Genomic DNA, 15,682 nt, shown 5'->3' with positions numbered 1-15,682 from the left:
ATCTGTCATTTATTTGCCTGATATCCACTCAAGGGGACAGTAAGAAAAGACACAGAGGGGTTTTTTTGCTGCTGAAATTCCACCACTATCATTTTTCAGAGACATATTATGTAAATAAAACTGTATTTGCAATACTCCTAAATCGAAGAAAGCATCCCCTAGCAAGTCATAAGTTAGATACAGAAAGAATATAGCCACTCTGAAATTATTATCTCTAAGACAAATAACAGATTGCACAATGTTTTATTGTGTGCCAAGAACGTTTTCAGTTAACAATTTCACTTGAAAAAACGGATCACATACTTGTAAAATCATACCCAGCATTGACTTCATAAGGCATGTGGCTTTAGAGTGCTTTTTACAATTATTAATTCTATTAGTCAACTAGCAGGCGGGCTAATGCAATTGTCTTAGAAGATGCACGGAAGACACAGAAGACATTTTGAGAGCTGATCTGTATATCTGCAAAACAAAACAAAAAAAGGTTTTCCTTCCTAAATTATGCATTCAAAATATGGCTTTTACTTAAAAACATTATTATGCCTATTGTACATTCACATTCATCTGTTAGTGGGCACTATGCAAATAGCGGCTGCTGTTCTCTACTTCCATCAAACATGAGAAATCCCATAGCTGTCTTCTCCTCAAGACAGACACGCTCTTGCACACATAAACACACACACAAAGACAGACAAAAATTATCTCAGACGTAATGTTCACCAAAAAACAGGTTTAAATCAAATTTAAAGTAAGCATTGAAAACAAGCTGGATAAATACTGTAGAAAATAAAAGTGCCTTAAAAACTCACATATATTAACAGGTATTGTGCATCACACAGGGACTGGCTTGATGGGATAGATAATGGAATACAGGTAACTGGCCCACATCCTGCCGTGAGCAATTGGAAGTTACCATCAGCTGGCTGCCTCATGGCCCACTTAAAACAAATTTAGCTGTGTCACTGTCGTTGTTAGTGGGCAACTTCCAACATCTCAAAAATGCCGTTGCAGTAATAAGCACGTTTGTTGGATGTTGGTAAAGAGTGATGAACAGCCATTGGCACTACCTTTTCATCACTGGAAATTATCTTCCCAAAATAAAAGAATTACTAAGCCTGATGTGAATGAGGGGAGTTCTTGAGAGAAGAGAACTCTGGCTAAGGCTCAAGTTGCTGAACTTGTCTTTGGGCTCCATAATCCAAGGTTTAGTATCTTACTTTCATTATGCTGAAATTATCTTTAAACCACGTGGGTATCTTTTTTACCCGATATAATCACTCTCCGCTATTTTAAAGTGGAAATAATAATAATAGCTATATATTGTTTCCCTCAAAACCCACCAAGGCTAATCTGCACAATTCATACATCTGCAAGATACAGACTTTTCTGTTCAACACTCATTCCTATCAGTTTATCCCTGGAAGCAAAAAGTGGAATCTTCTTCTAAAATCAGCTTGTAATTCAGGATAAAAAAATTACCATAGTGACTACTGCACTTCATTTAAAAAAGGAAAAGAAAAAGCAAATTCTGATAATCAATAGTTTCTTATGCCTGGTGAAGATAATGGCTAATTACCTGCTAATCATCAGCTCCCGCAATGGGTCACTGCTGTTGCTCATTACTTACTGAACGCAATGACTTGTCATCAAAGCCTATTGCAACATTATGGTTGTTGCCTTGTGCTTGTGCTGCAGGTTTAGGTCAGATCTTAGTCATATGCTCTTTGTAAGAGAATAATACATTTAGAAAGATGTCTGAATTTTGAGATGCCACTAACTATCTTTGTACAAGTAGATGCACAAGCAGAGGAAGAGCAAACTGAGTCAAGGGTCTATGAAGACTGTGATATTATCAGTCAATATGCTGCAGCAACAAAAAGTTAAATGAAAATACACATTTATATTCAACAGGCTCAAGTAGGTCCTCTTTGTTAAGGGATAGTAAAATTAATACTTTTACACTCATGTATATTACACACCCACACACAGACATATAATGCACATACGGCGCTTAAACATCAATCATTTTGCCAGAATAATGCAGCAAAAAATCATTAACTCTCAGTGTCTCAGCTTAATATATGTCTAATACTTACCTATCTCACAGGAGTGTTGTGAGGCTTAATTAATTAGTGACTGTAAAGCACTTTGTGATCCTCTAATGAAAGGTGCTACATAGCACAAAGTATTATTAAAATCATTAGGACCACAAAAAAGCCCTGTGGAATTCCAGCCTACACTGTCTGTTGGGGTTGGGAGTGATCTTATTATTAAAAGGAGACTGTCAGACTAATTTTCATAATTTTTTCAAGATCTTTTTTTTCCCCCTTTGCTGTTGTGATAGCACGTTAGTAGCTAGAAATTTAATCTTATCATCTTAATAACATACACTCATGTAGTTTGTTACTGCAGGGCTAGAGAAGGGAACAGGGCTTTTGGCACGCATCTGGCTTTCCCTTTTAAGAAAAAAAAAAAAAAAATTGAGAGACATATTTTGACACCTTCCCACACTCCACCCCACCAGGACAGCGATCATGTGAGATCGCAGGATACTCACTATAGCCGCATGGGAAAATACTGCTGTGGTTTTAATTTCTCTCTCCTTTTTTATTTTTTTCTTTCGCAGGGAAAAAAAAAAAAAAAAAAGAAAAAAAAACACAAAAAAAAACCCCAGACAAAAAACAAGGCACAAAACAAACCCCAGCTTATTACACATAAATAGGCTACAAAGGCTGTCTGCTGTGCTTTATATAAAAAACCCTTAAGTGTTCAAAGTGTCGGCTTCTATCAAGCACATAAAGTCCTAACCGATCTGGAGCCTTCTCCCTGCTCTCCATGTAACAACCGAGCAGCTGTGAGGCACACGAGCTCTCGAGCCAGAAAGCTCCTGTCCTCAGAGAGTGAACTTGTGGGAAACCATCCCCGCGGTGGGCTCGGTCTCTGGGGAGCCACCCTGCACCCAGCCCAGCACCACAGCCCATCCCGGGGCTGGCCCAGACTGCGCCCAGTGCAACCAGAGAGCAAACAAGCTAATCAGGACAGCCCACAGCTCAAAGACCTGTATGTTTTCTAATTTAGGCATTTTTTAAAAAATAATAATAATAATCTGGAAACACACTGGAAACTTCAGGTGAACTTGCTGCCTTCACTGAAAGTCAGAGCACATTAGATGCAGACTAGCCCCAGGCTCAGACACAGTGGTACAGGACTGGCTAAAGCTCCCATCTTTCCACCTTCCCTCATGGACGCTCCAACAGTGAAATGACAGAAAAGAGACATGTACAGCTTCACATCCCTGCCATCTCCAGCTGGGACGCAGAACTAGAGGCAGTCACACACGATGCTTCTCCCCCAGCTTTGTTTGCCCTTCTCAGAGCAAGAACAAACCCAATACCTGGCCCTAACCTCTCTCTGCTGAGAAGGGAAGAACAACCCCTTTTGTGTAAGGAACTCCAGAATCAGGCCTTGAACCATGGGAGGGCAGAATAAGCTTAATGACCAGCAACTCCCTCTTCAACAAGACCACCTCCTCGCCCTTTGGCACCAGGGTCTTCAAACACATCATACAAGACAGGGGACATCACAGCGCTAAGCAAGTGACAAACCAATTCCCAAAGGACTTTTTGAGCTATGTAAGTTTTTCTACAAGCCCTAAAACCGCGTGGCCACTCCTTCCTGCCTGGGATTGCTTAGAATACAACATGCCTCCTCGTATCAGTAAAAACTGGCAGGATCAGACATAGTATTTGGTCAAAATGTATCTGCTTGATATTCTACGCTCTGCATGCTCCACTGCAATTATGATAGCTTCATCAGTCTAGAAAATGCAAGGAGAAAATCATGCTTTGTACATCACACTAGCAGAGCAGTATTATAGCAAAACACTTACTGTTTTTCATTGCCTCTCTTCTGCATTTTCAGACTCTTCAGTGTGATTACCCATTTGCCAAGAGCTTTTTGCAGGTTTTTTCCCACAAAGTTTACAACAAAGAGACAAGTGAAAAAAAGCTGCAGTCTGTTCAAGCTTGCTCCTTCCCATTTACATTTACTTTCCCAACATTGATTGTTCTCAAATCTCTGAAGGTGCACTTTCGGACATCTTAAATCCTGTTCAGCTACAAAGTATCATCACCTTCAAACAACTCTCATCAAATAAATCTCTAATTAATTCACATCAAATTAATTCAGAATGATCTTTTCTATTACCATATGCTTCAGAGCACAGCACACATTACTAGTCACCTAGCCACTGGAATAAATCTAACTTTTTCTATGGGTACAAAACAGACACTTGGTCATTTCAGAGAGTTTAGGAGTGGCATTTCAAAACAGATTGGTTGAGCCTACTTCTAGACACTTACTTCATTTTAAGCTCACTACCAGGGTAATCGTGCATACACTTTCAGAAGAAACTGAAGTCAAAAGGTGATTTGTCTAAAGAGGTGACATGGCATGGAATATTACAGTGTCTTGTAACCAAAATGAAGAATTCTAAAACTGCCTTCATTTAAGGATGCCTGAGCATGGCCGTTTGCTGCTCTGCATTTCTGACCAGCCTGCTGCAGAGAGCTTTTTCCTACCAGACCGCCGCTGCCATCCATCCAGGATGGGGGAGCCCAAGAAGGCAAAGATTCACTTTGCCCTGGCTTCCAACCGAGGATCTAAAAATGCTCTGTAAACATGACAACCTATTAAACCTCAACACAGCTTCTGAATGAAACAGGAAAATTAGTATCACTGCCATTGTATGGATAAACAAAACTACCTATGGATAGTCGCGAAAATCGAGGTGTTCAAAGTGACATGCAGGCAGGGCTCTTAGCTACTGACTGAACCTGGTTTCTCTTGAATGTCCAGGTGCACATCCCTCTCCTCTCCCGTATGTATTTCAGTAGAGAGCGCATCACCCTAGTGCTTGGCAAAAGGCCAAGATCCTGTAATTTAATAAGGTACAGAAAGAGCACCTCATGCAAAAGTCTAAATGCTCTAATTTATCATGACAGTTATGGGATAAACTGACATTTTATTTGTATGCAAATTAGCTTCCAAAACACCATTAAAAGGACACACTTTCAGAGAATATTGTGCCTTTGCTTCTCTGTTCTGCATTTATCTAAACTCAGCTTTGTGTATTCAAAGAAGTTTAATTTTTATGTATCGATGCTGCTTTGCATGCTCCCCAAGTTGTTGTTACTGCACAGCAAAGAGAATCTAGCCTGATTTGCTTACTGCAAGAAAATAACTGACTTCTGCCAGGACTGACACCTCCTAGGCGAGCCCTGCCATCCTCACTGAATCTTCTGGTTATTCTATTAATTTGCTGCTGTTACACTTCATAGGACTGTAGAACATTCCCTATTAGATGAGACCAGAGGTCCATTTAGCCTGGTGTTCTGACTTGGAGAGCAGCCAAAACCAGATCCTTCAAAGAAGCTTCAACTGCCTTTGGACAGATACAGAATCACCTACCTCCGTGAAAAATAAATCGCTCCTACTCCTCAACATTTAGACAGTGGCTGACTTTCTGAAGAGTAAGAGGGTTTATAGTCTTTAATTATCTCACGTTCTACAATTTGTTGTGAAATAGGTCTGCATATCCCCACTTCCAATAGAAGTGTCCAGTATCTACCTGAACGTTACGAAGATCCTGATATCAGTGACATCCTGTAGCTCTCTTTACAATCTAATTATGAACTAAAATAGAGCAAATATTTTAAGCATTTTGAATGTGTTTCTTGTCAATGGAGTAGAGTTTCCTCTCCATTCTGTGCTAGGAAGAATCAAAGATCCTCTAAGCTGTGAGCGCATCTATCGCATCCTCCCTATTCATCCTGTCTTTAGGGTAAACAACCACTGTCTTTCCAAACTCTACTGGTAGGTGTGGTGATCTCACATGTTTCAATTTCTTTTCAGCCTAAGTAAACTCAACGTTCTTTGTAATCCAAATGTCCTTTGAAGACAATGGGAGTTTAGGGTTTGCAAATGACTCAGAACTGAATCCCAGTTGACTGTATAGGCAGAAGCAAGCTCAATGCTACCTTGAGATGAAAAGTGAGAGAAGAAGGTGACCTCCTGGCTCCTAGGCAAGAGCAATCAAGTATGGATACAAGACGTGACTCATTTGTTCTTTTGCATTAAGAATACAATGGACTGATCCTATTTCCCTTGAAGCTAATGGCAAAAGCTCCACTGACTCTGACAGAAGCAAGACTGTGATGTACCTTTCTGCCAAGTGAGGCCTGCAATATGAAGGAAAGTCATGACATTTCCTTTGCCCAATCAAAACTTCAGTCAAATGGAACCAACAATTATCTGGGAGAAGAAGAGCAGATGGAAGGGAGAAAGAGGATGCTTTTGGCTAGCCTTCCAGAAAAGTTCAAATAATTTTGTTTCCAAGTAGAGGCAAAAAACTCCCATTTGAAATGGGGTTGAATTTTCAGCTGGATCAAAACTAAGCACTGGGAAGGAGGCAGAAGTCTACAGCCTGGACTTGAAACAGCAATACTGAATCATCACCCGAGAGGGCATTATTGTAGTACTTTTCCAGCCAGACCAGAACCAAGATGAACATGAGTTTGCAAAAATGTCTTTTTTTTAAAAGAAAAAAATTGGCAAAGGTTTCCAGACACAAGTTACGTAGGTAAGAGAGGGCAACCAAGGGCAACAGAAGTTGAGCCCATGTACATCAAAGCAGACTTTGGGTTTGGGTACCTATCCAAACTGAGCCTTCAAAGGTTCTGATGTTGCCCTATTGTTTAGCTTGAATCTTGTCTAAGCTTGCTCAGGAGAACCCACATTCAGAATTATGGGAGAAGGGAAAAAGAACAGACATTTTCCAAACTGTGATTTCAAAACAAAACAAAAAAATGTAAATCTACATGCTGCAGGGTAATACTGGTAAGCGTGGCTAGCTATTGTTGCTCCATGCTTTTTAATTTCCATATATTAGCATTCATTGCTGACATTATTAAATCCAAAGTTATTTGGATGCTTTGATCAGCAAATTGAATCTTGAATCTATATATGATGTACCTATATTCACATGAAGTTTACAAAACTATTATATTTCCCTATTCTAACTCTTCCCCCCACATGCTCTGAGTTTCCATATATCCCACAGCCACACATTCCAAACACAGACTATTTTATTTAGTAATATATTCAAGAATTTAGATAAAAAGAAAAGCAGTGGAAAATGTTTGGCAATCTCTATATAAACAGTTTCTATACATTTGGGTTGAATCATCCAGTAAACTCTCATCTTGATATGCCTGTGACAGATAAAACTTTCATCACCAATACGCCCTCTTGACTTGGAGGTCAGGAAACAGGGAGATCCATATTAAAAAAAAAATCTTCTACTCTTTATGGCTATCACAAAAATTAACATCACATTAAATATAAGCAAGTCAGAATTTTGGCTCTGATTTTCAACTCGGCACAAACAACCCCACTCTCCATTGTGAATGGGGGAGAAACAACAGCAGTGGCAACCACAACAAAAGAGTGGATTGTGTGTGCCCTACACAAAACAGAAAGCTGTGCCTATTCAAGAAATCTTGGCCATTTGTCAGAAATTAGAGAACTGATGTTGGAGCCCAATATTAGCTCCAGCCAAAGCAGTGGTGAATTACCTTGCCTTTGGAATCATCCCTATTAACTAGGAAAGATTGTCTGTTGCAGCACATATCATATGGTCCCCACGCAGACTCAAAAACACTGAGCTACTTTCTTAAAATAAAACAAAGTAAAATGAAAAAAAAAAAACCAAAAAAACACACCACCAAAGCAAATGCAAATGGATTCACTGTGAGTGGTTTGTCTATTATTTGCCCTTTTTATCTCTTATTTATGTTTCTTTTCAAGCTGAGGAATGAAGTGAAATGCAGATGAGAAAGCTACTCTTATAATGCCTCCACCGTAATGATTTTTATGAAACTGCTTTAAAACAGAGAAGCATTTTTCAGATAGCCGTAAGTATCGGATACCCATATTCACTGGGGAATATGATTTCTGTTTTACCCATTTCAATTCTGGTCAGAAACAGAGAAGGAGAGCACAGAACAAGGAGACTCCTCGAGACTGCGCTGATGTGGATTTGCAACAACTCCATGTAGTGAGCGGTGGCATTCCTTTAAAACTGGCAAAGGGTGTCAGCGTCAGCCTGTTGACTGCTGGATGAATATATATAGTGCAAATAATGCTGTTCTTGAATCAGTTTTTGCCCAACACCCACATAAACTTTCCATGGGAAAATCTCATAACGCCTGCATAAGTGATTTTATGAATCTAGCTTTCAGCTTTTGATAGAAGATTTCTTACTCTACTCACTTTGATTCTTTATTGCGTGAAGGGGTAGTGCCAAAAGCCCTCACATTAGCCTCAACCATACAGCCATCAGAAATTTAATTTAAACTCTGGCAAATTGCCAGGATCATAAAACACATACAAAAAAGATTTAGAAATTGATTATTTTTTATCTGAGGGTTAAATACGCAATTTCCACAAACACAAGGACAACACAGGTTGCAGAACCCGCACGCTGCAATGTATATAGACAGGCACTAAAACTACCAACAGGAGTTGAGCAGAAAACTGCAGCCTGCAGAGAACAAACAGAAGTGGACAGTAGTTCCTCCCACTGAAGACACATTTTTGAAATGGGTTGGGACATTAACTGTATCTCTTTTCCATCAACAATACACCTAAATGCTCCTTTACTAAAAAAAAATAATAATCTAGAAGAACTTCTCTTAAATAACTCACATAGAGGTACAACCACAGATTACGCTAATACTTCCATTCTCAAAAATCCCCTATACACAAGCGAGCCTTACCACATTGCTCCTGTCTTCCTCCTCAGAGCTGCCTTCTTGCCACCTCAATTCCCAATCCGGTACCCCATCAGTTTTAAGAAATATCCGGCAACGATGTAGGGCTGATTTGCACGGGGATATATCCCACAAAAATGGAAAGCTTTTGCCATGTTTTCACTTATAAAGAAAGCAACTTATTAAAGCAACTTCTGGGTTCACTGGCATCCTGGAGTCTAAAAAAGTCCCAAAATTATTTGCAGAGGCTACAACAGCACCTTCTTTGAAGTAATGTTGCAACTTGTGCAAAGGAATTTGGGATGTACCTGAGATCTGAAGGTGCGGGCTACAAATTAACACAGCCAATTAGGTGGAGAAGCTGAGAGTCCAACACAGATGGGGCAAGATAACCACAACTGAACAAAAGGACTGCCAAATGTAAGCCAGTTGGCTGAGTATAGATTGTGTCATCCTGCTCAGCTAGCTGCTGCCCAATCAATAATCTGTTGCTGTTTGCTCTTTTATGCCAATCAATCCCAGCTAGGTCTGCTTCTAATTTTCCAATCTAGGAATAGCTTCAGAACATCCACAACTGTTATTTCAAACAACTCAAGAGATAAATGTTTCATCCACACATCAGCGTGCAGATTCTTCCCAAAATGGGACTAGTCAAGAGTAAATAATTACTCCTGCAACAGTTTGATCTGATAAACCACAAGACATAAGGCTGCAAAAGCGATCTTTGTACCATTAGCAGTCAGGAGCGAATCCAGCTTCTAAAATTACTTGATTAACTGATACAGGACCCAAAAACTGTGATAATTCTGTAGAGAATGTTTCTCAATAGATACAGTCATTTTTTAGGGATTAGCATTAGCTATAAATTTCTTATCCTCTGAAATCTGGTACAACTGGATTTATGCTGCAAAGATGCCTTGCTTTACAAGAAGACAGAGATGAAATCAGAGCCAATTAAATGTAAGCATCTCTTAAAACAATTCTTTTGTTAAGCAGTACGTATTGAAAGAATAAGAATACATGAGAGGAATTAGAAATTATCTTTGTAACTTGTCTGTGGCTTCTCTTTTTGTGAGTAATAAGAACAGCGCAAGATCACACCGATAAAAATCTAAATGTCATAAGACATTCGTATAACCATTTGTATGTAGATAACAAGATGAGTGTATACATGCATACATGACATAAGGAACAGAGACTGCAAGAAACAGAAGTCATGTATTTGTGAAGTAGCTGATACCTGGGTCTTCTCCAGCATGAGAATCTACTCTTCAAACCAAATATAGACTTGAGCCTTCCTTTTTTTTAAAAAAAAAACCACCTTTTATATCATTGAATCCCACAGCATCTTGATAGGCCTTTCCCCATTAATAGAAATAGAATGACTCTTTATGACTCCCAGATCTAAAGCATTGATTTGATTTCCCATCCTATTACACACCAAATTGTTGCAGCTCTGGATCTCCTCTGAGTCTGAAAGAAAAATGCCCAACAACTATGCTTGTAATACTCGCTCTCTATGCTTGTAATACTCGCTCTTCATCCACATGCAGCAGAACCTACATACTGTTCCCATTTTGCTTGCTCACAAGATGGCATGCTTGTCTCACCTCAACCCCACAAATAAGTCTGTATTATGCTCACAGCATCAGGGATAATTAAAGGTTGGGCACGGAGGTGGTAGCGCTGTTAGTGAGCGGAGCAACGTGCTCTGACACCATTGACGGCACCGGCACTGCTGCAGGTATGCCCATGCTGCAGTGCCTGCAACACTGCGTACACACAGACCCACCAGTCCTCGCTTCCCGAGCTCAAATGCAGGAAGCAGTAGGGGCCTAGAAACTGCAAATCCCAGAAGAAAAAAAAAAAAAAAAAAGTAGTTTCTTTAGCTGAAACTGAACATTGTCTGTTTAGAACACCACTGACATATGAGCTAAGGGGTAGTTGTGCGATTTAACAGTACGCTGTAATCTGGACAGTGTACACACACTTGATTAGGCTCTAAAATTACTGAAAATTACCATGTCCCTTGCATCTTTCTAACAGCTTGACATATCGATGCCTAATGTCTCATTATGTTTCAATTTCAATCATAACTGTAAATGACTGGAAATAGAGAAGAACAAGACATAAGATTTTGGGGAAACAGGGGAGGAGGGGAAGAGAGGATGCATTATAGAGAGACTGGACTTCAGAAACTCCCTGAAAATATTAAAATCAGCAAAAAAACCGTAATTTCAAACTCCATGAAACGGCAAGTCTACAGCAGGTAGTGGAATATAGATTACACACTGCAGACCCAGTGGTTCACTCTTCACAGGCAGAGAATGTTAAGACTTGTTTGGATTAAAAGAAACATCCCTTTTTCTTTTTTTCTTTTCTTTAAAGACAGCTGTGGGAAACAGAACAGGAACATTGTTGTACCTGTGGGTTTTGCTCACATTCCCCATAAAAGCTCTAAGAAAACAGAAATGATACCACCTTTTATTTTAGCTATAGCAAGAGTGCACAAAGTCTAGGACTTTTGTTCACGTGGCAAGCAGACATGTTCAATTGTACATAGAGGCCCTTCGATATAACCCGTGTCCTTTAAGCCGGTAACCAGCTGCTAATCACTTCCCACTAATCTCTACATTCTGCCCTGAATTCACAGCATTGCAAGTCAATCTGGCCCTTGAACAGGGCAATAAGGAATTGTCTTAGGCTGTGCTGGAGCTGGCCTGTGAACACTGTAACTGAGATTCAAGAAGTGAGGAAATGTCAATGGTTTAGGCGTCAAGATGAGCAAAAGGAAGACCATTGTGCAAGCTCATACCACCACAACGATGCTGTGCAAGCTGGAAACAGTGAACCCACAAGAAAGCACTAGACAGGGATTTCTTTTCACTGTCAGCTGAAATGCTTCCTGTAATTATAAATATACAAAGGTTAAAGTGAGAAAATGATTAAAATGCACGGAGAGAAAATTAATTCACAAAGAAACTCAAAAGATTAATCAACAATAGTCTATCAGTATAAGATACTGCGTCAACACAGCTTTTCTGAAGCAGACAGCCTGGCATTTACTTGCTTTGCTACATGAGAAAAAAACATCAGAGAGTGGGTACATCTAAACTGTGGTATACACTTCTGCAGCTCACAGCTCCAAATGCACACCCCTGGCAACATCCTGACAACACATCAGAATATCTGGTTTGGCACCATTCTCCTGCACACTTTGGACACCCTCAGTAAAAACACAAGCGAAGAGACAAAGTGCAACGTGCGCCATCCAGCAGATCAGGATTGCGGTGCCTGACCTGCAAGAGAGATACAGCAACTGCTCGTTGCTGGCTTATGCTTCCTGGAAGTACTTCACACCAGCAATATCAGAGAGACACTTTCTTGCTCTGGTTTCTCATGCCATTTTTTCATTATTATTTCACCTCTTCCCCACCCCCACCCCCACCCCCCTTCTTAAATAAAACAGTGGATCATTAAAAAACAGGAGGGGCAGTCCTATGGTTAGATGAGTAGCCAAGGACTGGAAAATGTCTCTTAATTTCCTTTGTGTCCACAGAAAAGCAGCATCATATGCTAACTGCTCCCACTCCAAAACAGCTATATCATAGCTATGTTTATACAGTTTTTGTAACGCTCATCAAGAAGTGAGCCAGGTCTTGAGGCCAAATGACAACGCAGAGGCTGAAACTCTACTACTTTCTTCTCAAGTCACTTCTTTCCACTTGAACTAGTCCATCAGGGTCTAAAGTCTCATTTCAAACAGCTGCATCACAGATGATCTAACAAGACAAATACTCAAGTGAGTTTACACAGAAAGTACTACGGAAACTGGCTGACGACAAAGTTTGTGGTATCTTCAATCTAGAGTAGCACTGAGACATCATACAGAAAACTACTGAAAATCACATTGTAAGTTAGAATGAAAATTAGTAAGGAAAAGTACATGTTCTATGAAGTAACAATCCTGGCACCTTATTAACTGTAAATGATATAAGAAGGAAAAAAAGGAAAAAAACATAGTAGTTGACCATAACTATAAATCAATCTAAATCACACTCCAAAAAGGCCTTATTATGTCCCAGGTAAGAATTTTTGCAGAAACAGGTAAGTAATAATGTCACAGATGACACTGCATTAAGAAAACTATTGAAAATGTCCAAAAAAGATTAATTTTAACTAAAATTAATGAAGATATAGAAGGTGGGACTCTTCTCTATATGAACATGTGAAGTGCCACTCATTTAGACTAGCAACACAATTGCTAGCAGCAAGTAAACATTAGGGAGGAAAAAGCTTAGGATCACGTTGGCATAAGAACAAATAGACTAGCCATGATTAACTTTGGGCTGAAAATGAGAAGGAAGGGTTTTAACTGACAAAGCAGTGAGGCTATGAAACATCTTTCCACCAGACGCAGTCAAGGCAAAAAAAGAACACTAACTAATTTTAGGATGAAGGTGGGTCACTTTATAAAAGGGATTATAGACAGTGGTTGATGTTCAAAGAGCTACCCACTGCTCACAATTCCCACAGAACTTGAGGACAACATACATGAACCCACTTTTTCAGGGTATGCATAGCCTTACCACTGTTCCTTAAAAATGTACATGCCAAGGATACTGTTTCCTCAAAAGCAGATGGAGAAAAAGCTATTCTTTGTCTCTATCCTTTTTAAAAAATATGTACTTACTCTCCTAGTGACTTTCTACATCCTCCTTAAAGCCAACAGTCTTAAAAAGACAGTATCTTCCACCTCCAGAGAAAATACAAGACATGTTTCCTACTTGGGCAGAATTAAGTGTGACATTATCAGTACCAGATCTTTTGTCAAAATGCCACTTCCACCATTTCTATCTGTCTGTCTTACAAGTCATTTATATGTGTGACTGTGCCACACTCAAAACAGGTACTGTAGAGTTCTTTCTGTATTTTAAAGGCCGTTTAGTTATTAGAAACACAATGAGCAGGCAGTTCTTGAGCCCTCTACATAGGTTCACAAAAGACATATCCAGGGCTGCCCACACTGCTTTGCCAGGACAACCTAACCAGAACTACATTTAAGGGGGGGTGGGGGGAAGTAAAGTTATTTTCAGTAAATTGTACACAAAGCCTGAGTGGGACAGAGGTCTACGGATAGGAAGCATCTAGAGTGAGTTCCAGGCAGTTCGAGACTACACTTTGCTGGTCATCAAAAAAAAAAATTGAAAGATTGCTTGGTCGTTTTTTGTGGGTTTTTTGGTAAGACAAAACACTTGTTAAAATTCTGAATGTTGCAGTTTTCAAGTGAATTTAATCTATGTAGATGAAACTAAATAGAGAACAGGTGACACCTGCTGCACTCTCTACTAAAGAAAACAGAAAGTTTTGCTCTGATTTAACAAGGACAGAACACTACCTGCCTCCCTGCTTGTTCTTGGAGCCACCCCACATCCCTAGCTTGTTGCAACACCCCTGTTTTCACATAATTCACAATGCAAAACAACACCAGCAACAGATGGCTAAGCAGAGAAGCCTCATGTGGTCAAACTGACCAACACAACCCTTACAATTCCTCAAAAGCTTTTTATGGGGTTCATTTGGGCCTGACCAACCTTCATGCATTATTTTGGTTTAGCTATGTAAACACCAGGCCATTTGCTCTGAAGTGTCTTCTTTTTCCTGCCACTATTTTTTTTTTCCTTCTACTACACTGAAATGCATTTAAACACGCAGTTATTTACGTAAGTACTGTTTGCTAGAAAAAGGGCTCTTTGATAATCAATGATTTGGCAGGCCTTTCCAGAGTCTCATTTCTGCCTGACAGATCACACGAAGACTTTTTTCCCCTGGTCATATATTGGAGTTTTTGCTTCTGCTTGTACAAAATGCAGAGGTTCAAGATCTCCCCCACAACATCAGCACAGTGCAGAGGAGAGGGGAACCCTGACAGAACTCAAAAGGAAAGCTTGATGACGCTTCTCAGCAGAAGCAGACTTGTCTCTGGGTCAAGCAGAGGGTGCCATGGGCAGATTCAGGAGCCAGGATCTGAGGGTGCAATTTCATGATGGGCTTAAGCTGTGCTGGCCCCGAAGGAGCCCTGCCCTCCCCTTCACCTGCCTGCCCGTGCCCTGCCCTATGCCGACACCCACGCCCTGCTCCTGCCCAGGGGCTGGTGTGGGGCTAGTCGGACTGTCCCTTTCCAGGCTGAGACTAAAGAAGCTCACTTCTCTGGAGAGCCATTCCTAGCAAGTTTCCAGCCCAGCTTCCATCTCCTTTGTCTGCTTTCGCAAACAACCATGGGACCACGCTAGTGCTGGTCCCACAGAAACCAGGAAAGAGCCACACACCTAAAAAACCTCCAGCAGTGTCCACACCAAACCATTACCTGCTCCTCACCCCAGAAACACTACTAGGCAGTTCACCACACTGAAGGTCCTCGGCCAGAGGCCATGATGCCTTGTCTGCCTGACCGTGAGAAGGCTCTGTGCCATCCAAGCGCTGCCACCCACCCATGCAACCAGGCTGCTGCACGCCTGTGGTCCGCCTCGCCAGCATGAGGGGAAAGCAAACCTGGCAGAAATGGTGCGAGTGAATGAAAATCAGCGGTACCATAAAGGAGAGAGTGGTTAAAAAGACTTTTTTTGGGGGGAAAGAAATTTTCAGCAGAAAACAATCTCTAGCTGGCAGGAAATTAAGTGCTGTCTTCAGAAAAGTGAAATCATTATTGCAAGCAAACTGATTCATTAAGTAATATGCAGGGGAGGATTATAATGCCTTCCTTGTCATTAAAATGCTTTGAAACTACACTTCTGTAAGATATGCTAATGATATTCAGCTTTTGTATTACACAGCAGAAGCTATGCTCTGGG

At 40.5% G+C, this 15,682-nt stretch overlaps 1 protein-coding gene across 1 annotated transcript in view; it reads right to left on the bottom strand.

The window, feature by feature from the left end:
* The window catches only part of TRPS1 (transcriptional repressor GATA binding 1), a 219,957-nt gene that overhangs the window by 179,683 nt on the left and 24,592 nt on the right, over window positions 1–15,682 (bottom strand). The window contains exon 2 of the mRNA XM_037381557.1: window positions 304–462. Within this exon, the coding sequence (XP_037237454.1) occupies window positions 304–340 (37 nt within the window). The 5' untranslated portion in view covers window positions 341–462. The remainder of the gene's footprint in view (window positions 1–303; window positions 463–15,682) is intronic.

Source organism: Falco rusticolus, chromosome 3, assembly GCF_015220075.1.
Source record: "Falco rusticolus isolate bFalRus1 chromosome 3, bFalRus1.pri, whole genome shotgun sequence".
NCBI lineage: Eukaryota > Metazoa > Chordata > Aves > Falconiformes > Falconidae > Falco > Falco rusticolus.
Note: the sequence above shows the minus strand (reverse complement) of the source record. Positions and strands in the feature narration are given on the sequence as shown.